The 26,149-nt window shown below is 37.6% G+C and overlaps 1 protein-coding gene across 1 annotated transcript; it reads right to left on the bottom strand.

Moving 5' to 3' along the window:
• Nucleotides 1–6,661: 6,661 nt before the first annotated feature.
• Nucleotides 6,662–25,570, bottom strand: zgc:113278 (Translocating chain-associated membrane protein 1-like 1-like). The gene is made up of 11 exons (XM_055046264.1): nt 25,182–25,570; nt 17,927–17,987; nt 17,704–17,822; nt 16,395–16,511; nt 16,251–16,309; nt 15,869–15,953; nt 15,372–15,442; nt 13,270–13,374; nt 13,048–13,191; nt 12,798–12,958; nt 6,662–12,707 (listed from the first exon to the last, which is right to left on the bottom strand). The coding sequence occupies exons 1-11, from the start codon at nt 25,299–25,301 to the stop codon at nt 12,634–12,636; spliced, it is 1,116 nt and encodes a 371-aa protein (XP_054902239.1). The 5' UTR covers nt 25,302–25,570; the 3' UTR covers nt 6,662–12,633.
• Nucleotides 25,571–26,149: the final 579 nt, after the last annotated feature.

Below are 26,149 nucleotides of genomic sequence, written 5' to 3'. Positions count from 1 at the left end.
TTAACCCATTCAAACTTAATGTCTTTTCAGCTGATTAGCCAACTGAGTTTTATTCCTCTTCAGCATGAAATTAAGATGAAAATACTAATATTTTTGTACAAGCAATTCAATGAAGTCTGAGATCTTATGCTCTCAAAAACTTAAAAAGTAAACTTATTGTGAAATCAGAATAAAACATTAAAATGCTTATAGATGGTAACACTATGAGTAATATATTCCAACTTCTGATGTCCATTAGGATGGACATTCAAAAATACTTTTGAATATTTTTCAAATTAACTTCAAATTAAACTGAGAGAAATTTTATTAGGCTACCATTAATATAAAATGATATTTTTGTTGGAAATTAACACTACTTCTATTCTTGCCTTGTGCGATTAATTGGTCAATAAGAAATCAATCAATAGCATTCAAAAGCAAAATGCAGCTTAAACCCGGAAATCAACAATTAATGAATCAAATTTATTTTTAAAGCACGGTTTTAAAACATCATAAAATGTTTGTCAGGATTATTTCACAGGGGAAAAAATGAACATTTCAGTCAAAAATGTATTGTTGACAAATACTAAATTGTCAACAATACAAACAGCCAACAATAGTCGAGTGTCACCATTAGACATCAAAATATTGATTAATGTGTTACTAATTATGTTTCATAAACAACTCTCGAGACTTAAAGGCACTCATAGATTTAGAGGCATGTGCCTCCCAGTGGACGTGACGTCTGCAGGGGTTCAAAGTACAAACAAACTTCATTTCTGTTTTTCCCCTCAGCATCCTGCAATGCAAAATCAATACAACATGATTGAGCAGTTAAAGCAGAAATGGGCGCAGTTGTTAAATTGTTGGCCTGAAAGCCTCAGGGGACCATAAAGTTGCTATTTGTGAAAAAAAAGGACAAAAAAAAAAAACAACGGAACGGAACGGAACGGAAATGCAACGACTGAGGAAGGATGATGGCGTTTGGGACCGTGTGTTTACCATCTCAATGCACAAACTGAGTGCCAAGAGAGTTTAGCCAACAAAGAGATTGATGAGACTGTGTAAATTCATGTGACCTGGAGCTGTCAGCTGTCCCATTTACTGACTGAACCGTGCTGTCGTACATGTGTGTGTGCTTGTTAAGTGCTCACCTTCCAGATCCACAGCCTGTGGTTGCACCGCTTCATGCTGGCATAGAGAGAGCATAGTTAGCTCATCATAGTTAGCTTCAGATAATCATGGAGTTGTAGTTCATATTTCTGTTAAATGATAGCAGTTCAGCATCACCTGCCAGATTAATAACTGCTTTAGTGGATATTATATTTCTACATGACAAACATATTAGTTATGCACGTAGTAGAAAATAGAAACCCACCAGAGTTGGAATGTACATACTGCTGATGTTTTGTAAGTTAATTATTAATTTATGCAGATGTATTTGAAATAGCTGTTTATCAAAACCTATAGACAATAGATCAGTTTCAAAACACTGAAATAGTAAAAGAAGTAGTTTTGTCCTATTCCAGAGAGGAAATGTCCTTGAAACAGGTTTATTATTAAAAAAGACAACCCAAAAAACACCACACAGGAGTATCTTTGTTCCTTCCAACATTAGCTGTGTGTGCCATTCAACAACAATTTAAAGCAGGTTGCAACCGGCTGCGTGAGAACAGACTGAGATGATCTGGCTTTATAAGATTTATTGTTAAATCAGATTGAAAAGGCCAATGAAAACCTCTTGGTGATCTGATTAACAAAACAGCATCGTGCATTTGCATAATCTGATCTGTTTTTATCTGCTGGCATTCAATATATATTCATTCTGTGCCTGTTTTGGGGCATGATTGCTTTTAAAAATGTTATTCAATAAAAATTCAAATGTTATGAGATGGCCAAGTATTGAGTTAAGATCAAAATGCTGTATGAAAATAGTTTGAACAAGTGAAAATTGAGCTGTTTGAGCTATTTTACAAAGAAAATTGGGAAATTTTCAGCCTCCAGAGGTTCATATATAAATTTGTGAACCTCTGGAGGCATTTATTTTCTTCTACTTCACAATTATTCAGCAAATCATATAGGGAATATTTACAAAACTCATAGCTCTGTGGCAGGGCTAATGTTTCTTTTCCATCATATAAATCCAGCTCTGAAAGCAGATTAACATTTAAATTAGCATTTTAATGAGTTATTCCCAGTCATTTTGCAATAAATGAACTTTTGTACAAAAACAGTGCTGTTTAAACTTACATTCTTTAATTATTTTTGTCTATTATTCCTTTCTCTATTGTTCTCCTTTGTATACCTTGACATTTTTTACTTTTTCACATTTTTAGTCAACTTGAAAAGACAGGTTTTAATGCCTTTTATTAGCATCTTATTTGATAGAACAACATTAAGTCGGGTGGCACTGTAATGTAACAAGAAATTGATGGTTTTCAATATGTTTTTTTTTTTTACAAATACAAAATCTGAAAAGTGTGGTGTAAATTTGAAATTAGTCCCCTCTTAACTTTAATATACTTTCCAAAGCAAACAGCAACCTTCAAAAGTCACAGCTGGTAAATTGTCAACAATTATGTCAACAAATATTTTTGGAGTTATGCACTACACAAATTTGTCTGTATTGGGAATTAAAATATGAAATGACTGAGACCTGTAAAGGGATTTGAATATTGGAAATATAATTGAAATATTTATGTTTTGGGGTGCATAGTGGTTCTTCTCTAGTCTGGATTTAATTGTTGATATATTTTGTTAATTTTTCTTATATACTAAAGCTGTGAAGAGTCAAAATTGTATATTTAACAAACACATAAACATATATAATCTGAGTAGTTTCGGCCTCTACCTTTTTGATTTATACACTTGCGAATTACTGACTGTGTTTTGAATCTCTTGGAGTTGGAGTGTTGTCTGTACCAACCATAATGTGTGTCTGTGTGTTTTAGATTCAATAATCTGAACACCTCAAAGGAGCCAGAAGAAGGTCAGCAATGAAAGAAAATCATAAAGAATCCAGTTTGCAATTTGCTTTAAAAAATTAAGGAACCAACAAGATGTTTTGATTAGATGAGACAAAATAGTAACTTTTAGACTTACAGGCTAAAAGCTGTTTGAGTGGGAAAACTAATTCTCCATGCTGAATTCAGGGCATTTCGGGTAGAAATTAGCTGAGCTGAAGTTTTCCAAACATTCTTAAACACACAACCAGAGATACGAGAATATGGTTTTGATCAAATTATAGTAATGCTCGAATGGCCCAAAGTTCAAACCTCATCACTATTTGCTTTTTTCTTTTTTGAATAAATAAATACAGAAAAACTCACTTTAGGTGAGTTAAAACAAATAAATATTCATGCTTATCGTTTGAAATATTCATTCTTAAAAGTAATTGTAATTAAAAATTGAAAACCATGTTTCCTTTTCCCTGCACTCCACAATTAATGCACAAGCTTTTGTTGATCTACCCGATAAAACTTTGTTGCAAAATGAAATTGTTTTTACCCGTGACTCTGAACATTGCCTCTTTTGCCACCTTTCTGCTTCTTACCTGTGATGTAGGAGTTTTATTTCCCGGATCCAACAAACATGGGTTTAAAAACTCTCATCACCCAGCCTCTGTGATTCTTATCAAAGCATTGGCTTAATATTTCATCTTTAGAAATCATTTTGGCCACTCTTCATTAATGCTCATTAGATCCTTCCAGATGTTTTCATCCCATCTACGCCCTCCCCTTTCATCAGCCTGCACCTGCTCTGAAGCACACCTCACTCACACACTTCACTTTTCTGCTCTCCCTTAAATGACCTGGATGGTTCTGAGCATCTTTATGCCTTCAAGTTCGGTGGATCACCATAAATAAACCAGACTGGGAAAGCAGCTGCTGTCCAATTTTCCTATTTGGGACAATCAATGATAATAACACTGAAGGGCTACAATACTTCTGAGAGATTAAACGCTCTCTCACTTTCTCTCCCTACTCTCACACACACAAGCTCCTGTCCTGCTAATTGTTGGCTATTAGTCTGCAAGTCTGGGATTACATGTCTTATTAAATACAGAATTCCAAATGAGCTTCGTTAAACAAGAAAGTACTCCCAGTTTAATGAAGCTAATTTATATGGAAATTACACATAATACTGACGATTCAGCGGGACATTTATCCTCATTGGATGGAGGGGGGTAAACGAAGAATGTCTCACTGTGTCCCTGCTTTTTAAACTTTTATTTCCTGTGTTTTGGGACCACCTCGAGAATATTCCAGCACTGTATGTTTGAGTTTAGCATGCAGCCATCAGCGAGCGCCTGTGCAGTGATGGAGAGCATGTTAGTGAACTCCTGTCCTTGCGCTAACCCTGCAGAGCTTCGGCCTGCCTCTCTGGTTCCCTCTGATCCATCAAGCTGTCTGATCGGCTGGAGAAAAGCCATTAGTCTGAAACAACACAATGCCTGGGCGGGGAGCTGCAGGTGTCTCTTGTCTGTGACACGATTCTTCTTCAGCCTTCATGGATGTCAGATTTCCAATGCCCCACCTGTCAAAAAACAGGAAGGCGTAAATTTTCTGCCTGAAAAACAAGATTATATCCAGATTAAGATATTTTTCAGACCATTGTTGCTGCTTCTTTGGCCCTTCTGTCTGTGTGAGGGTGATGTGCAAAAATATTTCTTCATAAAACAATGTTTCTGTCTTTCTGCCACTGTGTACTGATTTATTAATGCAGGTTTGTTTGCAGCCATGCCCTCAGACTGCCTCTGTCCCTCAGGCAAGCAGCTCCGCGTTGCCCCCTGGTGGTATTTAGGTAAAACAAACAGACGGCTGTCCACTTTTCCTTCTCAATTACTGACCTTTTAAACCCATTCCACATCCTAAGCAAAGGTCGACACATCCTGGAATACAGCTGCATCAAAAACATATTTCAGCAATTCTGCTGAAAATGTGAAACTTGTAAATACAACCATATTTTACATACATTCATATTAAAAACACAAAATCTTGCCAATATTTTGTGTAAAGTGTAATGTCTAGTGTCTAGTACACATGAAATAAAAAACAACAACTTACAAACTCCTTTTCAAAACATATTGAAGCTTGGTTTTCAGCAATAATTTCTTAATATTGACTAAAAATGACTCACCTATAACACGGGAAACTTGTCTTGTAAGTGAAGTAATCTGCCACTCAAACTAGTTCTTCATAAAATATTAGGGATTTACTTAAAACAATCTTCTATGGCTTGCTGAAAAGTTATGTATAAGTTAGTTTTGCCTTATTTCAAGTATTCCAAGATATTTTCACTAGAAACTAGAACAAAAAAGCTTGCTGAAATGTTATGCTTTTGCAGTGTTGAAGATAAATATCTATTATCTATGGCTTAGTTAATAAAAGACAAACATTTTCCTACTCTGACAACATAAACATTGCTTAAAATGAATAAATGAGAAATTTCATTCTGTAAATTAAGCCCCACAGTCATGAGGAAGATTGCTAACTTGACAGCTGTCCAACAAAGAGGTCACAGAAGGTCATTGCCAAAGCAGCAAATGTTCTCAGAGGGATGAATCAAAGTGTATTAAAGGGACAATTGAATGGAAGAAAAAAGTACACAAGCGACAAGGGATAGCAGAAACTGGGGAGGACTGTGAAACAAAGTCCTTGATACTTTGGGAAAGAATCAGTCATGAAATGACATATTCACAAGTTATTCAAGATTCAGTGGATGTTCTGCAGTCGGTAATAATTTAGGGTGGTGTGTCATTATGCTGGACTTGGTCCAATGCACCTCATACTTCCATCTGTTCACAACTTCATGAAACTGCTGATTTCATTTTCCAGCAGGACTTGGCGCCTACTCATGTTTCCAAAGGTACCGACGCCTTTTGCTGGATTTCCAAGCAAACTCACGAGACCTAAACGCCACAGATAATCTATGGAGTACATTTTAAAAAAAGAAAAAAAAAGAAAAACACCAGACTCAACAATGAAGATGAGCTGAATCCACTTTCAGAGCAAGCTGGGCTTTAACAGCAGTTATTACATCAAAGACGCAATATATATGCTACTGTGCATGTATATGCTTTGTGGTAGGGTGAAACTTTTGCGTGAACATGTTTTGTTCTTATGCTTAGATTTACATTTTAAAATTTACATAAACATTAGGAATGAACACTTTAAACTTATAACTCAAAAAGCAAAAATATATGTACTATCAAATGTTTTCTAGTTTATCAGGGCTTCACAGCAAATGCATCAAGAGTGTCTCCTGCACAGAATATATTGGTCCATTCTAAAAACGATTGTTTGCAGTTATCATAATTTTCTGTGCATTTTGTGTGTTCTTCCATCAAGTTCCTGTTGAAGAGATCAGACAAAATTATGCTAAAAACATACATTCAAGTTTTGGATAGTGAACAAAAGCTTTATTCAAACATGAAATAAAAAAAGTGACAGGAAAAAAAAAAAGCAACAGTTTGCATAAATATATATTTATATCTATATATATATATTTTCAGAGAAGGTCAGAAGTGACATATTTCAAAAGAAAAATGTACAAAAACATTATTACTAAGCTGCAAATTAAAAAAAAAAACTGGTACGAGTAGGTACAGTTCAGAAAGTACAATAAATGTTTCTCTTTAATGTTTAGTGTTTTAATATATATATATATATATATATATATATATATATATATATATATATATATATATATATATATATATATATATATATATATATATATATATATAAGACTGTTGGACTGAGAGGCTCCACATACATTTATTTCCTTGCTGCTTTCTGTTTAAGTTTTCAACAATCATGAAAATGCAGTCCAGTTTGAATTTCACCAATAGCAGTGTTGTGGTGCGTAATGCACACAATGCAAAAAGAAACAAACACAATAAACGATAATTATTCTCCTTAAACTTAATGTTTTGTGTCAGAATGAGGGGGGAAGTTTTACATTTTCACAGGAAAAAAATCTACATACTAAACTCCTGCTCCAAAAGAACAAAACACCTCATTGTAACTATAAAAAATGTGTAGTTGTGAAAGCTGCAATGCACATCTGCAGCTAAGTGTTATATAGCAGAGTACAACTTGCTCTAATAAGGCCATGATTTTACATAAACCAATAGGTTATATAAAGTTTACACTCATACCACAATGTGTATACACTTAACAATTCAGCAAGCGTCATTCTATTTAAAAAATAATATCCCAAACAACTCATAACATGGATGCAAAACAAATATTCACAGGCTTATACTAAACAGTCAATTTGAACAGTTTTCCTCCCCTTATAAAAATAGCTTAAAAATCTGACACATAATTAAGTACAGTGTACATTTCTCTCTTTTTTAAAATATGTTGCTTCTAAAATAGTTTAATAAGAGGCTGGTACATAACTCCACTGCTCTTCCTTTTCTCCCTTGACAATGCCACATAAATGTTACACAAATTGCTCTTAAAGGCAACCAAAACCCCCAAGTTGCTAAAGCTTGGATCCTCGTGTTCTTCCATGTACGCAGTTTTCGGGAAACCAAGGTTTTAAAAAGTCACAGTTTCAAAACCACACAAGTTTCCATCATACTCTTCCTAAGATTTTAAGACCTTTCATTAAGATGCCAGATGAATGTCTGGAGTTACTGGAGTTTTCAGTGGCTGATTATAGCACAACATATTGTTGTGCTCCAGTTTTACTTTCCCTTAGTTAGCCATTTGTAGTTTTTCATCCATGGTGGGGAAACTACAGTTAATTTGCTACTGGAGGAAAGACCTTAACGAATTTACTATCTTGTTATACTCCATATGCTACCAGTGTTTAGACCATATTTTCACATAGGTTAGTGTAAAATTTAAATAAATATAAATAACATAAACATACCTAATAATTAGGGATGTCCTGATTGCTGATAATTTTGACAAGAATTGTTTCAACCCTTTGCTTCCAGAAAAACAATGAGATTTGATATTTTTGTGAAAAAAAAAGTAAGTCATCTGGGAGGATGAGGCAATTAGAGGACATGCTGCTCTAATTGCAGTTGAAAAAAAAAAGTTAATCTATTTAAAACGAAATAGCTTTAGTTGTTTACTCCTAGGAGAAATATTTAAACTGTAAATAATTATCTTAAAAAGAGATATGTATGTAGTAAAGTGTCTTAACTGAAATGTAAAACATAGCTGAGAAAATTACCAAGTTGTGATCAAAATCAGATTTACTAGTCAGAAAACTGACAAACTAATTCAAACCTACTGAAAAATTGTGGTAATCTCCATAAGAACAGACATAGTCATTTAGTCCCTGCTTCAGGCTTTATCAAATTTTAATACATATGTTTCCAAACCCAGTAGCTTTAAAGTAATGTAAAACAACATAGAAATGAATAATTAGATCTAACTAACATTATGGATGCTTTAGTTTCTACTGTTCTTAGTATTCTCCAATTTCTGATTTGCGACAATTATTTTGTCACAGTGACTGTAGGCCTGCAACGACAGAATTGACCAAGAAAGCTTTGCGACTAACAAAGCATCATGTTGAATAAGCAACTTTTTCATTTTTTCTGACTCAACATAATGGTTCTTACTGATGTGGGGTTTTTTCTGGCATAGTTAGCTAATTGCTAAGCTACTAGCATCTTTGCCCCAACATTTCGTTGGGTTTCCTGCAAATTGTCAAAAGACAAACTCAGAAAAATGTTTTCTCCTGCTTCAGAAATACTGTTTTTGGAGTTGTAAAACATAATGTCATTGTTCCCCGTTGTGAGCAGAACGCCATGGGGGAGAAAAGGCGTCAACGCTAAACAAATGATCAACAAACAACTTCTGTAAACTAGCTCAAGTTTTGTGGAACTACATAGGCTAAATTTTAGAAAATGGCATGGAAATCAAACAGTGGAACTGCAGACAGTAGATCAACACTAGATAACAATATGTATGTTATATGAAGGACACAAAAAGTTTATTATTAAAAAAAAAATCATAGAAACACCCATACAAAAGTATGTTTCATCAAGACTGAAATAAATGTAATATATATTATTTTACAATTAGGAGGAATAATTGTTGCTTTTGTTTTTAAAATAAAAGCATATAGAGCATGTTTAACATTTGTGTGTTAATATTTTGAAACCATGGAATATTCATGGCTGTTATAACCAATCAATCTCAGTCTCTAAACTATTAGTAGCCATTTAATTCAGACTTTCCTGGGAAAAGACATCTTGTGCACAGAAACTTTATCCACGATCATAAAGAGTGCATGGGCAATGCCAGGATCATTGAAAAGGCGAAGCAGGGAGACAAGAGCATGCCCCAAGTGGCAGGGCAGACACATTAAACACAGAAGCATTTAGTATCGCACCAACCAAAAAAACAAAAACAAAACAAGAATCCACAATTCAGTGTTTTTACACACAGCATTTTGGTAGCCTTAGGCAAGTCATACCAGGACAGATAAAAAGTGGTGGCGAAAAGACAGAAATAACAAAAACTATCCAACAACAGCCAGGAGTCATTGAACAGATTGCACACAGGCATGTTTTTTTTTCCTTTGAACAAGACAAGCAATAAACCATCATTCCCAGTTATAATTTACGAGCTAAACAACACTTTACACGCACGAGAACAAGTGCACACGCATACAAAACACAGTCCCTCACAAACACACCTCCCATTGAACCATGGGACGCAAGTTATGGTGTGAGCGGTAAATAGCTTGTCCCCTGATACCAAAGGGTTGCAAAAAACGCAAACAGAAGAAGTGAAATAAACCCTCAGCATTTGTAAGGACACTTGAAGAAAGATTGTTTTGTTTGGATTGATTAAATGCAGTTGCTATGTACCACTGTGTTTGCTGGTTATAGCTTTTAAAAGCATATAAAATAATAACTCTGTTGTTTATGACAAAAATAAATAACTGAAACATCTTGCAGCAGTTGTTAAAAAAGGTCACTTAATGTTTGTGTGTTTGTAGTAGTATGTAAAAGATGCAAACTCAACAGCACAAGGAACTAGCCGTACAAGCCTTTAGCCTGAAACCATCATGCATTGCCATAGAAAAGACCAAAATGCATCCTCAGCAAACATAATTTCCATCATGCCAATATAAAGATTTAACTGTATACAAACAATACAGCATCACAAGTCAGAATACCAGAGTAGTGGCTGAAATATTTAAATGCCTCAATCCTGAAACATGTCGGACTTCAATGGCAGAGGCCGTCAAATAATGGCAGTAAATGTTCTGACAGTTCAGCACAGGCTTTGTTGTTCACAAATATTTGCCTCTCGTATTTTATTTTGCATCTTTTCCTGGAAAACAGCAGAATGTTTAACAAGACCAACACTTAAAATGACACCCTGTGCTGCTAATCTGTGCACTGAACACTTTATGTTCCCCTGAAGTCAAGTATTGGCTTTGTAAGGAATTATGAAGGGATTCCATGTGAAATTACTGAAGAAGTACTCCGTTTTAAAAAATTTTTCCAAGGAGTGATTGCTGTTTTACACAAAAGGACACTTCAAATAGCTAAATCCATCATGTTAAAGCGTCAAAACCAGCCGTGCCCAGACAACATCCCCATTCAGCAAACCCGAACGAACAATGAACACTTGCAGCTCACAGTAACACTGAAATTTTCAGAAAGGGGGTTTTTCAACCCCAGAGGGGGATTCATATAAAGGTTTCTTAGTGTGCAAAAATGTTTCATTTTCCCACAAGAGCAGCAGATGCATTTTTAGATTTTATAAGAAACAATGTTTCTTCTGACCAAACTTTTCTAAGAACTCTTGGAGATCCTATAGCTTTAGGAATCCCCCATTCAGCAAAGTAATAAGAAATACAACTTCTATTTTTTTTTTTTTTTTGCTTGCATTTGCACTGCTAGAAAAAAAAAATAGTGATTGCATAGCAGTTGCCAGACGATCATTGTGGCAATGTCAGTTATGCTTGCAACATTCACCAAATTAAAGCCACACCAAAAGGACCCACAAAATCAGAGCTGGGTCTCTGTGTATGTTGCGTTAAATAACTTAGGCAGAGTTAGGAGGAAAAAAAAAAACAAAACATTGGTTTTCTGAAATTGCTGGTCATTTCATTCCTTCTCCATTTTGGCCGAACCAGACTTTTTTGGGTGTGATTGAGAAGTTCCTGTTAGAGGATTTATGAGAAGATTCAATTGTTTTAGTGAGTAGAGAATTTCCTGGCTCTTCCGTGACAAACATGGCTCTGGTTTTGTAAAGTTGCCTGAAATTTAAAATCGTATGATGTCATTCAGTGATTGTTTTACATCTTGAACATGACTGAGACTTTGATTCGACCTCTCATGCCAGGTCAACTCGACCAAGTTGAGCCAAATTGACCTGGTGAGAGAAAATTCACAATTCAAATTATTTCTGAAGATCCACCATTTGTGAGCTCCACCAAACATTTCTGCCTGAATCCCACTCCAACCTTTTTGGACCGCTAACAAAGGTAAGAACTGTAATGTTAAATCTGTCTCTCTTCACAGTGAAGAGAGACAGATTTCCAGAAAGAGCTGAAAATCTTCTCGACCCCTGTGTTTTGAGTTAGTGAGAAATCAGATGAAGACATAGGAACCTGAAAAAATGAATTTGTTAAATAAGTAGTTTTTAAAACTAAATAAAAATATTGTTCTTTTAAATTGAAGGTAGAACCAAGTCACATCATACTGATAAAAACATTGAGTGGTTGATAAATACTAGCCTAAATGATTAATTACAAAGTAACAAAATTTTATATGGCGCTAATTTGTCCTTAAAATATTGGTATCGTTAAACTCTGCTATGAATGAGCATTTAGATTTATTAAATATTTTATGTTTATTAAATTAGCAATACAAGATTAAATTGAAAATTTTAACTCCTCCTTTACAACACATAAAAAGAATGTGTGATTCAGGACCAATGTCTGTTTACAAAATATAAGAGCATTATGAACCAATCAGGACAGAATTGATGTTGTATCACTTCCTAAAGGGAATGTCATGCTTCCTGGACATATGTTGCCCTCTACCCGATAACTGAGGTGGGTGGAGAAGAAATGGGTGTGAGAATTGATGAAGCAGTGAACTGTCCTGGAGCGTCTTTAAAAAACCCTGTAAGTTTAAGGTTTCAAAACTTCTATCTAAATTAAGTATTTAAAATGTTGAGTCTACTTTTGCCACTTGCTTCTCTACCTGATACACCATCATGAGTGTAAATTTGGATTTTCTTTCTGCAATTCTGAATTTCCTGCATGTTTTATTGAGAAATTCTCTCAGTCAGATAAGACTGGACCTAACTTCTGTTATTTTGGTGAACGTTCTCAAATTTGTTATGTACAGTTTGAGGCGTTTCTAAAAACCAGATAATGACCAAGTGAACAACTGACTACCAATCTATATGCAACTGGGCCACCTATGTCCCCGATTGCATACGGAGGGCTTATATTCTGTCGCAGGATCTTAAAAACACTCATTAAAAGTAGCTCTGCAAAGAGGCCATGGTTCCTGCAGCACAAATATAAACAAAGAGAGGAATCCACCTTACGCTGTTATGAGAACTATTAAAAAGGTTCCTGCAGCCTGAAACCACCTGTAATGTCACATTATCAGAAATTATTTTCTCATCTCTCCAAGCTTGTCTGATTTTATGAAGCTTTGACTTTTCTTGCTCGTGGTGACATTTTATCCTCAGACTTGACAACTCCATTGGCAGCTCCTCCTATCAAGACAAGTTGAGTGAAGAATTAGTAATTAAAGCAGGTAAGCTGCGCTGCAGCAAGCAGGAAACACTGCATCTGTGCAGACTTACCCTTGATAGTTTCTCTTTTATGAGGCTTGCTCTTTGGGCTCACTGTCTTCTTCTTTGATGCTTGATTTTGGCTGTGCTCTCGCCACTTTTTTAACTGGAAATTAATGAACTTCCACATCATCCAGGCCTGCGTCAGACAGACGGCTGATAGGCAGGTCATCCTGAGAGGATACAGTTTACTTTATTTTACTCCCATCTGGAAGTTTGCTGAGTATACACTGAAGCACTGAGAGCTTTTTCTTGGGCATACCTGACGGTGAGCACATTAAAGTTGCCTTCTGCCAAGGAAAAACCGTGGTTTTCCGTACGGGGCAGACCAAAGCCAAATGTCAGCACTGACAGCGTGAGGGTGAGCAGGCGGGCAATGACAAAAAGCAGCGCCCACAAGGTGAAACTAGAACCAAAAATAAATGATATTGTTAAATACCATTAATCTATATTAAAAAAAACTTAATGAGAATAAAACAAATACCCTTTTTGCTTGTTCTCGTCACTGAAGTAGAAAAGGCGTGAAGCGTGGAACAAAAGTTCGACCAGGTAATGAGGGACCAGCAGCACCAGGCCCAGTCGGTGGAGGCTGAAAAACAAACAGGGACGGAAAACTTTCAGTGAAAGACGGAAAACTCGACTTCTGGGTTCAAACCCATTTTTTTAGGATCAAGTTTCACACTTTTCTGTACTTGAATTTGTCTGATACCTTTTTAAGATAACGATACAAAAGTTAAATAACCTTTTATTGAAGTCCTGCTTTGAAAACAAAATCTGTGAAAACTTGAGGATGAAGGGATGAACAGATGGAGAATGATCAAATTAAAAATAGATGAGATGGACAGATGCATTGGAAGGGATGCATGGATGGACTAAAGGAAATGTATTCAACTCCAGTCCTCAAAGGCTGGAGTTGGATGAGTCTTTGTTTCAACGATTCATGGACGGAAAAAGAGATGGAGAAATTAAGATATGGATAATTTGATAATGAATGGACAGATGATTGGCACATGGAGTGTCAAAGGGGTAGATGGATGTTTTGATTGATGGATAAACAGAAAAGGAAAGTTGTTTATTAAACAAATAAAATTTTAGTCCTTACTCCAAAATTTTGTGATGATTCTGATAACAATGGAAGAAAGTAAACTTTGTTGCTTAGTTTTTAAGTACTGCTAAACAAATAAACTCGCCTTGCTTAGGCAGATGGACAAATGGATGGAAAGATGGATGGACGCGTGAATGAATGAATGAACAGGAAGGCAAATCGGTAAAAGGATGAATGTTTGGTTGAATGGTCAAACTGCTGGATGAACAAATCAATAGATTGTTCAATGGAAGGTTGATTGAACTGATGGACTAATGGATACCGTGTCATCTAAAGTGAAGCATTAAAATGTACCACCTTCCATAAGCAGTAACTACAGAACAACCCAGTGGGCTTGACAGCGTCCTTGAATCTGAGATCAATAATGCTGAAGGAAAGAAGATGAACAAAGAGAACTGACTCCAAAGACTGAAACAGTGAGGTCTGAGGTCAAAAAGCTTTTAGAAAGCTTCTGGTGTTGAAATCTTCAGGCCAGGAAAAGGTGGCTGACCTGACTTGAAGAACATAATATGAGTGCCTAGGCCTGTCACGATAACAGATTTTGCTGGGTGATTAATTGTCTCAAAAAATTATTGCGATAAACGATAATATTGTTTGAAGACCTTTTTACACTGATTTAATGGAAATTACGTAATAATACATGCAATTTCCTGCCAAAGATAGATACACTTTACTTTCAAAAGAACACTTAACACTGGGACTGATACACAAAATAAATAAAACAACCAAAAACAAAAATAAAATAGATTCCCAGTCTCCATTAACAACAAATGTACTTGAATAAAAACTGAACAACATAAAGTCAAAGTGGAAATAAATACTGCATTCAACCAAAAGAGTGCAGATTATGAAGTCTGTATAGTATATTGCCCTTCAGTAATAATTAGATTTAAATAGAGAAGAATCCGACTGCATGATGCAATAGTTCAAACTACAGGATTTTTTAACCCGAACGACAATCTTAGAACGTTATTCGTTCTAAGATTGTCCCTTGTGTGTTACGGTATTTCCTCGTGGCCGCTCCGATCTAAATCCAGGATTTGCCCAGACTGGAAGCTTAAGCAGCCCGTTGAATATGACCGGTAGCCAATCAGAAAGCGCGGATTCTCCTCGTGCTTTCTGAGGGGAAACACGGAGGGAATCCCGAACAGCTGACACGGCGCAACCCGAAGTCCAGCGGACATCGGAAACAACATGAATGTTTGTTCAACAGTTCGAGCAAATTGATTTATCGTGACAGGCCTAGTACCTGAATGGAGAAGAGGGTACCGGAGTAACGGAGCAACTATTACAACTTCCTAAGTAATTAATTACAGAGAGCAGATTAGTGTCAGTCAGCAGCCTTATTGTCCAGATGTTAAGCTTTCATGACTAAAATCTTTCAAACTATCTCTTTAGAAGCTGCTCAGAGATCATAGGACTGATTTAATGAAGGTATTCTTGTAAAAATCTCAAAGCAAATAATTACCCCTCTGACTTACTTTAATATATAGGCACCAGAGATGTGGACAACATAAAGGCAAATATAATAAAGCTGGCGGGGGATGTCCTCCTATGGAAATTAAACAAACAAGGAGAGTTACTGTTAGTTTAAGCAGAATTTCACATAAGCATATGTGAAAGGTAGGTAAACATAGTTAAGCTGGAAACAAAAGCAAATTTGAGTTTGTTTGTTTAATTTTTGTCAAAAGATTGTTTTACTTAACCAAGTGGCAAAATTATATCTATTTTTAAGGATTTATGAGATAGCCACATCTAAACAATGTGGGTAATTAAAATATTTAAAAATGAAACCAAGACATTTGGTCCCAACTTACTTTGATATATTATTATATGTTTAAAAGCGATGAAAAAAAAAATCAATGTAAACAAACTTGATAAAAGTAATCTTAAAAATAATCTTTTTATTACTAGATAATAATGAAATGCTGCTATTAAAAATAAATAAAATGAAAAAATAAACACAGACCAACCTCACCTTTCGTACTTTTTGAAAGTACAGCTCAGGAAGTGCGTGGAGCCAATAGGCAATTTGGCAAATGTAGAAGAATTTAACCTGAAAACTAAAGAGAAAAAATAGAGCAATAAACAAGAGACTAAGACACTTTAGTTTTATTTTATACATGTATTAGAATTTTAATACTACAAACTAAAATTCAGAGAAATACAGACAAGCTTAGAGATGAATAAGCAAATTTTCAATACCAAAAAACCCCAAACACTTTGTTTAACAAAAGAAAAAACTCTGGAAGAAAGCAATTTCAGACTGTGCTTCAACAGAGATACTTTTAAGTAAACTTTTAACATTGTTCCACGGTGTGACCTTAAACCACAAAGCTCTCAAAGGCATTTTTACTTACACCATGTTGGTGTGTGGGTACCCCTCCCATAAGAAAGTGGGATTTGTTGCAAACTCCTCCTGTCAAAGTAAGAAGTTAAACCCCCATAAAGATGAAGCCTCATACGACATGCAATAATGTTTCTGAGACTCCAGAGCCTTGTACCGCTGTTAGGATGCTGCAGCCCCAGATAAAGGAGAACAGGTAGAACGCTGCTAGCTGGCCAGACTCATTAAACTTGCTGTGTTTGGTCTTCGACAGGTGCAACCTCCTATTAATTTTCTGAAATGGAGAATGAACACACAATACAACATAATTACACAGAGTTCAGATCGTTATAGGGCTGTGGGCAGTAGCTATGAGTGAACAGTGCATTGGCAGCTAAAGAAAAATTCAACTGGAAGCAATTAATTAACAGCTTCTAGAGGTGGCCTGGTTAAAATGAAAATTTCCATAATCTAAATCAACTTAACCAAATTATAATTTTTTTCACACAGAGATTAATAAATAAATAATCGCTCCTGTCAAACTTTGTGAGCAACATGTACACTCTTTCTTCAAAAATAAAAATAAATAAAAATGATTATAATAGGAAGGTTTTGGGCTTCATTTGTTTCAAGTTGAGTAGACTCACTCAAATTTGCATTAGTCCACATAGCCAAAAGGATGGTTCCTTAATAAGAAAATAAGATAAGCCTGAAGCTTCTCCACTGCAGGTAATAAAATGTCTACTACGCCTACAGTGTCATTAGTCACTTTAGGCTTTATCTGTTCTTAATTTTAATAATGCATAATATTTACAATGTAATAGTAGTTTATATGACCTCTTTTTGAAACAACTGCATTAGTTATAGTAGAAGCGCAAATTAATAAAGAAAAGAATAAGCAAAAGCTGCCTGAGGACATTTTTTTTCTGATTAAGAAAACATGTTTTTCAGAACAAGAGCAGTACAACCAAATTTAATAACAATAGTGTGACATTAAAAAACAATCTTAAAACATTCCATTGCAAACAAAGTACATAGCATATTTCTGTGTGGAAAGGAGGCATACGCATGATTGCGAGCACATACAAATAGAAAAATCCAATCTCAAAGCTCATGAATCGGCCCTTTGAAGTGAAGTGTGTTGAGAAGGGTTCTTTTAAAAAGGATCTGGTTTGCTGCAATATGAACGCGTTCATCTGATAGCCGTTTTAATAGATACACAGAAAACAGTCTTATGAAGAGAGAAGGTATGCTTTAAAGCATGTTCCACTTTTTTAATATTAGAATATTTGAATGAAAAAAGCCTGTCATGCTTTGATCATTTTGGATAAAGGGAAAAGAAGAAAAAAATAGACTGTTTTAGGCAAATAAAGCTTCCATTAGTCCTTATGAATTATTTAAAAATATAAATATATCTGACGTTTTTCCCACAGCCATACATTTTTGATAAACAATTAGTGAGAAAAGTGGCGTCAAACTGTACTCACATCGAGAATATACTCTTGAATCAAGGCGTGAAGTATGACTGCTATGAGTAGGTAGAAAAACACTGTAGCCACATCTTTAGGGCCGTACTGGTAAAGGTTTACTGGCTCGCTTTTCTCATCTGCAAAGAGAAGGAAATTAGATTATTAAAAATAACCTAAAGGTATGAGAATTAAAGCGGAATTAAGAAACAGGAATGAGCAGAAATGTAGCAAACGATCTTACCGAGAACTTGAGTAACATTGTACTGGACTGTGATGAACATGATGGCAAACTTTGCCGTGACCTGAAGTGATAAAAAATAATCTGAATTAATTTTAATTGCTTCAGTTTTCATCACTGATGATTTTTAAGATCACTTTATGCTCTAATTAGCTTCCTTGGATACAAACCAAATACTTTAAAAAAAAAAAAAAGACTGCCATGCATCATTAAATGTATGCATGTTATTTCAAAAATATTTTCCCTATGCATGCAAATTATATGACCGATTCAGATCATTATAATTAGACAAGATTCTGTGTAGCTGCTTTAATACAATCCACTGTTGTTCCCTGAACACAAAGTGCTCCATTTGCTTTGAAAGACATCAGCAACATCAGTTCTCACTAAACATAAATATTCAGCAGTTTTCTAGGCTTTTAGCTTGTTAAAGGTGGGTTTTAGTTATTGAAGTTACTTTTAAGAAAAGAAGAAGCTTTCCTTCCAATCCCATATATGCAAACTGGAAATTTTGAGAATAAAAGTAATAGCAAAACTAAAATAGCAGACAATGAAATAAAACACTTCTTATTTTTTATACGCTCCTTACATTACAGCTTTGGTGATCAAAAAACAAACACAGAAAGGCTTATGTTTACCCCATCTATATGTGCAACGTGGATATTTTACTTTATGGTATTTACCCAGCCTGGATGGAAGCCTGATTCTGATCATTTCAGTGGTTCTGTGTGTTTAAAGTTACTCAAAATCAATCAAAATTATTTTATTCTCTGTCCCATTTCCACCCATCCCAATTACTAAAATTACTAAAATAAAATAGCGGCCTGCACATATATAGGAATAGCTCAATGGATGAGGCATCAGTATATCACCGGGTTCGAATCCAGTCTGGGTCCTTAGGCAAGCCTCATTCAAAATCGATTGAAAAACGATCCCTACCAACACCATAATACATAGGTGTCAAACTCTGGCCCGCGGGCCAAATTTGGCCCGCAGTGTAATTATATTTGGCCCGCGAGGCAATTTCAAATTAATATTAGACATTTACATCAGAAAGGAGGCATTAAATGTTTATTTAAATTTTATTTAATATTTTATTTCATATATTAAATATATTTTATTTAATATAATATGTTTTATTATTATTAGCAACTCAATTTTGCACACCTGCACTTTTAAGTTAGATAAGCTTTGCTTGTACAATATTTATTGTTATATTAGAACTTGTTTGGGTCCATATTAAAAGATTCATTTGTTCAACGTTGGCCCGCAACTTTGTTCAATTTAAAGTTTTGGCCCACTGTGTATTTGAGTTTGACACCCCTGCCATAATAGAAACCAATGAGCTGATCTACAACTGATAAAAGCATGAGACCTAGGCTAAAAAGGTAACAAGGATGGAAGTGAGCCAACTGTCAGAGCTCCACAAACGGTACAATGCAAAGACCAATACCCAGAAAGTACAGGCATACCTGAAGCACTCGAAACTGCCAAACAGAGGCTCCAAGCCTTGGCCAGCCACCTAAAGAAATACTGAACACAACAGCAATGCACAACTTCCCTGAGCAAGCCCCAGTAACCATCACTATGTTCAAGAAAGAGTCTCAGGTATGAAAAACTGGACAGGGCCTGACATGATCCATGCCTACTGGCTAAAGAAACTCACTGCCCTCCATGAGCGACTGGCACCCCAAATGAACCAGCTGCTACAAAGTGGGACTCACCCTGAATGGGGTGACAATCTAGAAGGATCCAACAAAGGGTCCAGTCCCACCCAACTAACGACCTGCCTCTCCACAACCTGGAAGCATCATAGCGGCCAAGATAAGCAAACACATGGATAAACACATGAGCACGGCACAGAAGGATATCGGTGTAAATAGCAGCAGGAGCCAAACACCAACTCCTCGTAGACCGCACAGTTGCCAGAGACTGCAAAACCCGACACACCAATCTGTGCATGGCTTGGATTGATTACAAGAAAGCCTATGACTCAATGCTGCATACCTGGATCATTGAATGCTTAGAGATGTATAACATCAACAGGACTCTGAGAGCCTTCATTGCAAACTCGATGAGTTTGCAATGGCAGGGAAAGCGTACCCTTGAAGCCAACTGCAAACCACTTGCACAAGTGTCCATCAAATGTGGCATATACCAAGGAGATGCTCTGTCCCCGCTACTGTTCTGCATAGGCCTAAACCCCCTCAGCCAAATTACCAACAAGACTGGCTACGAATACCGACTCAAAAATGGGGCCAATATCAGTCATCTTCTCTACATGGATGACATCAAGCTGTACGCGAAGTGTGAGCGAATCATCGACTTACTGATCCACCCCACCAGGATCTACAGCACAGGCATCGGGATGTCATTCGGACTAGAGAAATGTGGTCGGCTGGTCACAAAGAAGGGGAAGGTCATCCACACAGAAGGGGTCTCACTCCCAGAAGGAACAATAGCAGACATAGAGGACAGTTACAAGTACCTAGGTATACCACAAGCAAATGGCAACCTTGTTGCAACCTTTCCTTGTGATGAGGTCACAAGGAAAGGAGTCACAGCTAAATACCTCCAACGAATAAGGCAAATCCTGAGAAGCCAGCTCAATGGCAAGAACAAAATCCGTGCGATAAACAGCTATGCCTTGCTGGAATAATTAGCTGGCCAAAGGAGGAGATAAAAGCCACAGATATTAAGATCAGAAAACTACTAACAATGCATGGAGGGTTCCATCCCAAATCCAGCACCCTGAGACTGTACACGAGCTGCAAGGAAGGAGGCAGAGGACTAGTGAGTGTGAGATCCATAAATACATCAGGGACAAAGCCTCAACAGACAATGTGCTCAGTGAATGTCTCAGACAACAGGGAACGGAGGTTGAGGTGCCAGAGACACCATCATGGGAGGACAAGCCCCTACATGGGATGTACCACCAGTAAATAACCGAAGTGGCTGATATCAGTAAATCCTACCAATGGCTGGAAAAAGCTGGACTCAAGGACAGCACGGAGGCCCTCATCCTGGCCGCTCAGGAACAGGCCCTAAACACCAGAGCAATAGAGGCCCAGATCTACCACACCAGACAAGACTAAAGGTGTAGGTTGTGCAAGGAGGCCCCTGAGACAGTCCAGCACATAACAGATAGATACTGGCAGGGAAAGCGTACATGGAACGACATAACCAAGTGGCAGGCATAGTGTATAGAAACATCTGTGCAGAATATGGACTGGAAACCCCGAGATCAAAGTGGGGAACACCCCCAAAGGTGGTAGAGAACGCCAGAGCTAAGATGAGTCTTCCAGATCCAGACAGCCAAAATGGTAAGGGAAAACCAACCAGACATTGTCGTAGTGGATAAACAACAGAAGAAAGCCGTTGTGGTAGATATAGCAATACCAAGCGACTGCAACATCAGGAAAAAGGAGCACGAGAAACTGGAGAAATACCAGGGCCTCAGGGAGGAACTGGAGAGGGCCTGGAAGGTGAAGACCACAGTGGTGCCTGTGGTCATCGGGGCCCTCGGGGCAGTAACCCCCAAACTGGAGCAGTGGCTACAACAGATCCCAGGAACAACATCAGACATCTCAGTCCAGAAATGTGCAGTCCTTGGCACAGCCAAGATACTGTGCATGACAGTTTAGTTAGCAGTTTACAGTGAGATTTTCAACGTTGTTTAGTGCACATTTCATTTGAAAATTGACATCAAACTTAACTTGAATCTTTACTGAATTTCTAGAGAATTGAAACAAGCAAAAGATACAATGCAGTCCAACCAGCCCGGAATCGAGGAGGTTGCATCCGGCAACATTGTGGAAAGGGAATTACAGCCACCCAAGCCACTCAAGCGCAAGAAGAAGAAGAAGAAGGTGTCAAGAAGGTGTCAAGCCGAGAAGCTTGCGATTTCTGCTGAAAACATCGAACAGCAAGACGCTTCACTGGTTGAAAATGAATCGATTGCCAAAGCACTGGAGACAGTGGACCAAAACGGGGACAGTCAGCCACCTGAGAGCGAGTCCAATGAGAAGAACCAGGTTCCATTTAAAACCTGGTCAGAGGAACACGTCCCTGTTGACAGAGTGTTCTGCAGAAAATAATGAACAGCAGAACGATTCACTGGCCAGTGAAGAACAGTCCATCACTGGAGTGCAGGAGACAATTCAGAATATGCCCAACGCTTCTGAAAAGCCAACAAGTCAACAAAAGTGTGCATGTCTTGCCAAGTTCAAGGACCTTGAAATGGAACATAATGAAGTACAAAAGTACTTAATGAAACAGCTGGATGAAATGTTTGACTTTAATCAGAAACTAAATGCGAAACTTAAACAACAGGAAGAACTGACAAGGAAAATACTCTCAGAGAAAAGACGAAGAAAGTATTCCATGGTTTCTGTTCAAACTCAAACAGATGCACAAGAACGCCCAAAAACAGTTGAGGATCAGGAAGCCACCATCGAAACTAGCATTCATATTACTGAAACGGAGAGAGATACAGTACAGGAGATCACTGTGGAAGAAACGGTCCCCACAACCCAACCAACTGGGGACAAACAAGAAGAGAGCAAACCATCAAAGAACGCTCAACGTAAAATCACAAGAAAGGCAGCCCGAGAGCTTGAGACCCTCAAAAAAATTAAAGTTTTTGAAGAAAACACTAAAGATCAACCAGTTGCCTCTTTAGAAACACTTGGGGATCAGGAAGCCAACATCAATACTTGCATTCATATGATTGAAACAGAGAGAGACACAGTACAAGAAATAACTGTGGAAGAAATGGTCCCCACAACTCTACAAACTGGGGACCAGGAAGAACGGAGAAAACCATCAAAGAACGCAAGACGTAAAATCAAAAGAAAGGCAGCAAGAAAGGCAGCCCGTGAGCTTGAGACCGTCAACAAAGTTGAAGTTTCTCTAGAAAACACTGAAGATCAACCAGTTGCTCCTTTAGAAACACTCGGGGATCAGGAAGCCAACATCAGTACTTGCGTTTATATGATTGAAACGGAGAGAGATACAGTACAGGAGATCACTGTGGAAGAAATGGTCCCCACAACTCTAGAACGGAGAAAACCAACATAGGACGTAAAATCAAAAGAAGCAAGAAAGGCAGCCCGTGAGCTTGAGACCCTCAAGAAAGTTGACGTTTCTGAAGAAAACACTGAACACCAACCAGTTTCTCCATTAGAAGCACTTGGGGATCAGGAATTAGAAATGGTACCAGAGATCCCCCAGACACCTTGTGAGCAAATAGAATCAACAAATGGCAAAGTTACAGACAGCGTAACTCGTATGGTTACTGCAGGGTCCACAGAAGGGGAGAGTGAGGAAAACCAGAGAACCTCCCCTACACAGACAAAGATTACATTAAATGAAGCTGATATCCCAACATCAACTGAGGAATTAGAGATTCAAGCAGCAGACGAGGCAGCTGAGCAAAACAATATCCATGAACAAAAAGAGACCCCCAGGAAAAAGATTTCTCTGTGGAGGAGAATCAAGAAGGCTGTAACTCCATCATGTCTGCGCAAATTCAAAGATAGATGTAAAGTCTATCCAGAATAGAAATCAACTTGTCTACAATATTTCACATTTAAAAGGGGTTTGGGGCCACATGTGGGTTTACTGATTGGCGGTAATTGGAAAAACAGTGACTGTTTTTGTTAATTGGAAATTTTTATATTAAAAAGCCAGGACTGCACGCCGTGTAGGTGTGGGTTCTCTCAGGGTGCTCCGGCTTCCCCCTCGATCAACCACATCAGTGCTCATGGTCATCCATTGAAAAACAACTACTGCTTTTGTTAATTGGAAATTTTAATATTAAAAAGCAAGGACTGCACGGAGGAAATGTCTCCCCGTGTAGGTGTGGGATCACTCCGGGTGGTTCCCCCACGATCAACCACGTCAGTGCTCATGTTCATCCATTGAAAAACAGCTACTGTTTTTGTTAATTGGAAATTTTAATATTAAAAAACCAGGACTGCACAGGTGAAATGTCTCCCCCTCCTCCTCCAATGTCTTTTTATGATCTAGTTTGTTGAATTTTTATTCATTATCACACTGCTTTTATTTAGTGTGATAAAAGCACCCGGGTTCACTCCGGGTGCTTCGGCTTCCCCCACGTTCAACAACATCAGTGCTCATGTTCATCCATCGTAATATTTTTATTTCTAATTTGAAGCAGAAAATAAGACAACCACAATTATTAATTAAAGGGAGAATTGGAATAAAATATGTAAACAACGTGGAACAAAAACAGCCTTTTAGAATTTTAAACCTTTACAAATTGGGGAAGTAATTGGGCAGCCCATATTCTGCACAGATGTTTCTATACACTATGCCTGCCACTTGGTTATGTCATTCCATGTAAGCTTTCCCTGCCAGTATCTTGCACCCTGCTGTTATGTGCTGGACTGTCTCAGGGGCTTCCGTGCACAACCTACACCTCGGGTCTTGTCTGGTGTTTAGGGCCTGTTCCTGGGCAGCCAGGATGAGGGTCTGTGAATATATATATATATATATATATATATATATATATATATATATATATATATATATATATATATATATAAAATAATAAAACATAACATTTGAAACCAATTAAAAAATGGAGTTTGAAAGGTGATAAGATAAAAATCCACTGTACCATATAGCCAAGGTTACCCTCAACCGAGTGAAACTGTCAAAGCATACCTGCCTGCTCATACCTGCAGCATGTGTGTGATTTAAGCAGTTCTGAAATAGCCTGAATTCACAAATTATCATAACTGCATAGAGATATCCAAGAGCTGCCTGGAGGGGTAAATAAGTGAGGAGGTACATCACTCCTCCCACAGTTACATCTTGTGGGTTGTGTGTGTTGCACTTTAAATGAAGTATGTAAAAATGACAATTATAATGAGAATAGTTTAATTCAAAAATGGATCGTAGAAGTCTTAATGATGCATCTGGGGTGGGGACAGGTTAGTGACATAAAAGCTATTTGGTTTTCTTCAACCGTGGCGGAGTACTTGTCAGCTTTAGTTGCAGCCTCCAGACAGACATTCAGTCTGCTCAACTTGCTGACCAAAGCATTGGTTAGCTACAGTGGAAGGCGGTGAATCAGCAGAGAGAGCCAGCGGGCCTCCTGCACATCTTCTTTGGCAATCAGAGACACATGAGAAGGGAAGGAGACACGCTAGCGCCCTGCTGCTGAGTCCTGCTGTCATGTGAGCTAACGTTAGCTAGCAGCGGTTAACAGCTCCACTCACACACAAAGTACCTCAAACATTAGGCCGAGGAGGATGATCATGGCCAAACAGGAAACCATGTCGGCGTGATTCTGGATCACAAACTCGTGGCTCAGCACTGGTGGGCTCTTGTTTTTCTTGCGGAACCCCATGGCTCATCGACACGACTCTGCCTCCCTCTGGTTCCGCTGCTGCTGCTGTGGCCGCTGGCCTGTACGTCTCAGCCGAAGGATGCTATCCCTGCGGGGTGAAGATCCCTCCGCTACAATCCGCAAACACAGAGAACCGCTCACCGCTGGACTGTTTATAAACCGTCATGAAGGAGCATCGCAGCAAAACACATCACACACTTTCTTCCTCCTGCCTGCTAAACTCAGACGAGGGGCCCTCCCACTTAAGAGCCCCATTCATGAACCGCCCAGCGTCGTTGACGTAGAAGGAGAACCCAACGCCGTGATGTCATGACGTACTTCACGTACACGTCCTGCGTTCTAATGTTTTTGAAAGTGAAGAGATAACGGTCAGGTTAGTACGAAAGTGAATTAGAGCTACTGATTGTTTTATATTTTTTACTTTATCTAATCTCAGAATCCTGATATTCACCCCCCTCTCAGAATTCAGATTTTAATTCAGATGGCACCTCCGAGTAACTATCTTTAATGAGAGAGCTGTAAGGAGAATCGGGAGGGTCACAATGGATTCAAATGACATTTTACGTGACCTGTTAACGTCAGAATACGTAGAAAGAAATCTGAATTCTGACTTTAATCTGGTCCTAATTATCTTCTATAGTTTTGACATCATACTCTATGTAAAAATAACAGACTATTCTTCTAAAGAGAATAGTTGTCTATTGAATTCATAAATACTTTGTACACTCCAAAAGGAATTGAAATATAATAAATGAAGTTTCTTGAAAGTTGTCTTAGCTGCTGTGCAAGAATTATATCATGTCGCCATAGATATCACAGCAAATCTGAAAAAGCCTCTTTCTGAAAAC

The sequence above is a fragment of the Poeciliopsis prolifica genome, unplaced genomic scaffold (assembly GCF_027474105.1).
Source record: "Poeciliopsis prolifica strain line A6 unplaced genomic scaffold, Auburn_PproV2 SCAFFOLD023, whole genome shotgun sequence".
Lineage (NCBI taxonomy): Eukaryota > Metazoa > Chordata > Actinopteri > Cyprinodontiformes > Poeciliidae > Poeciliopsis > Poeciliopsis prolifica.
The sequence above is the reverse complement of the archived record's forward strand: the minus strand, read 5'-3'. Positions and strand labels throughout refer to the sequence as shown.

Bases quoted from the DNA above. Each gene is read 5' to 3' on its own strand.
- zgc:113278 (XM_055046264.1), bottom strand. From the start codon at position 25,301: ATGGGGTTCCGCAAGAAAAACAAGAGCCCACCAGTGCTGAGCCACGAG. The intron at 17,823-17,926 runs GTAAGATCGTTT...TTCTCTTTGCAG, and splicing joins CAATGTTACTCAAGTTCTCG to ATGAGAAAAGCGAGCCAGTA. The intron at 12,708-12,797 runs GTAAGTCTGCAC...TTGTCTTGATAG, and splicing joins TAAAAGAGAAACTATCAAGG to GAGGAGCTGCCAATGGAGTT.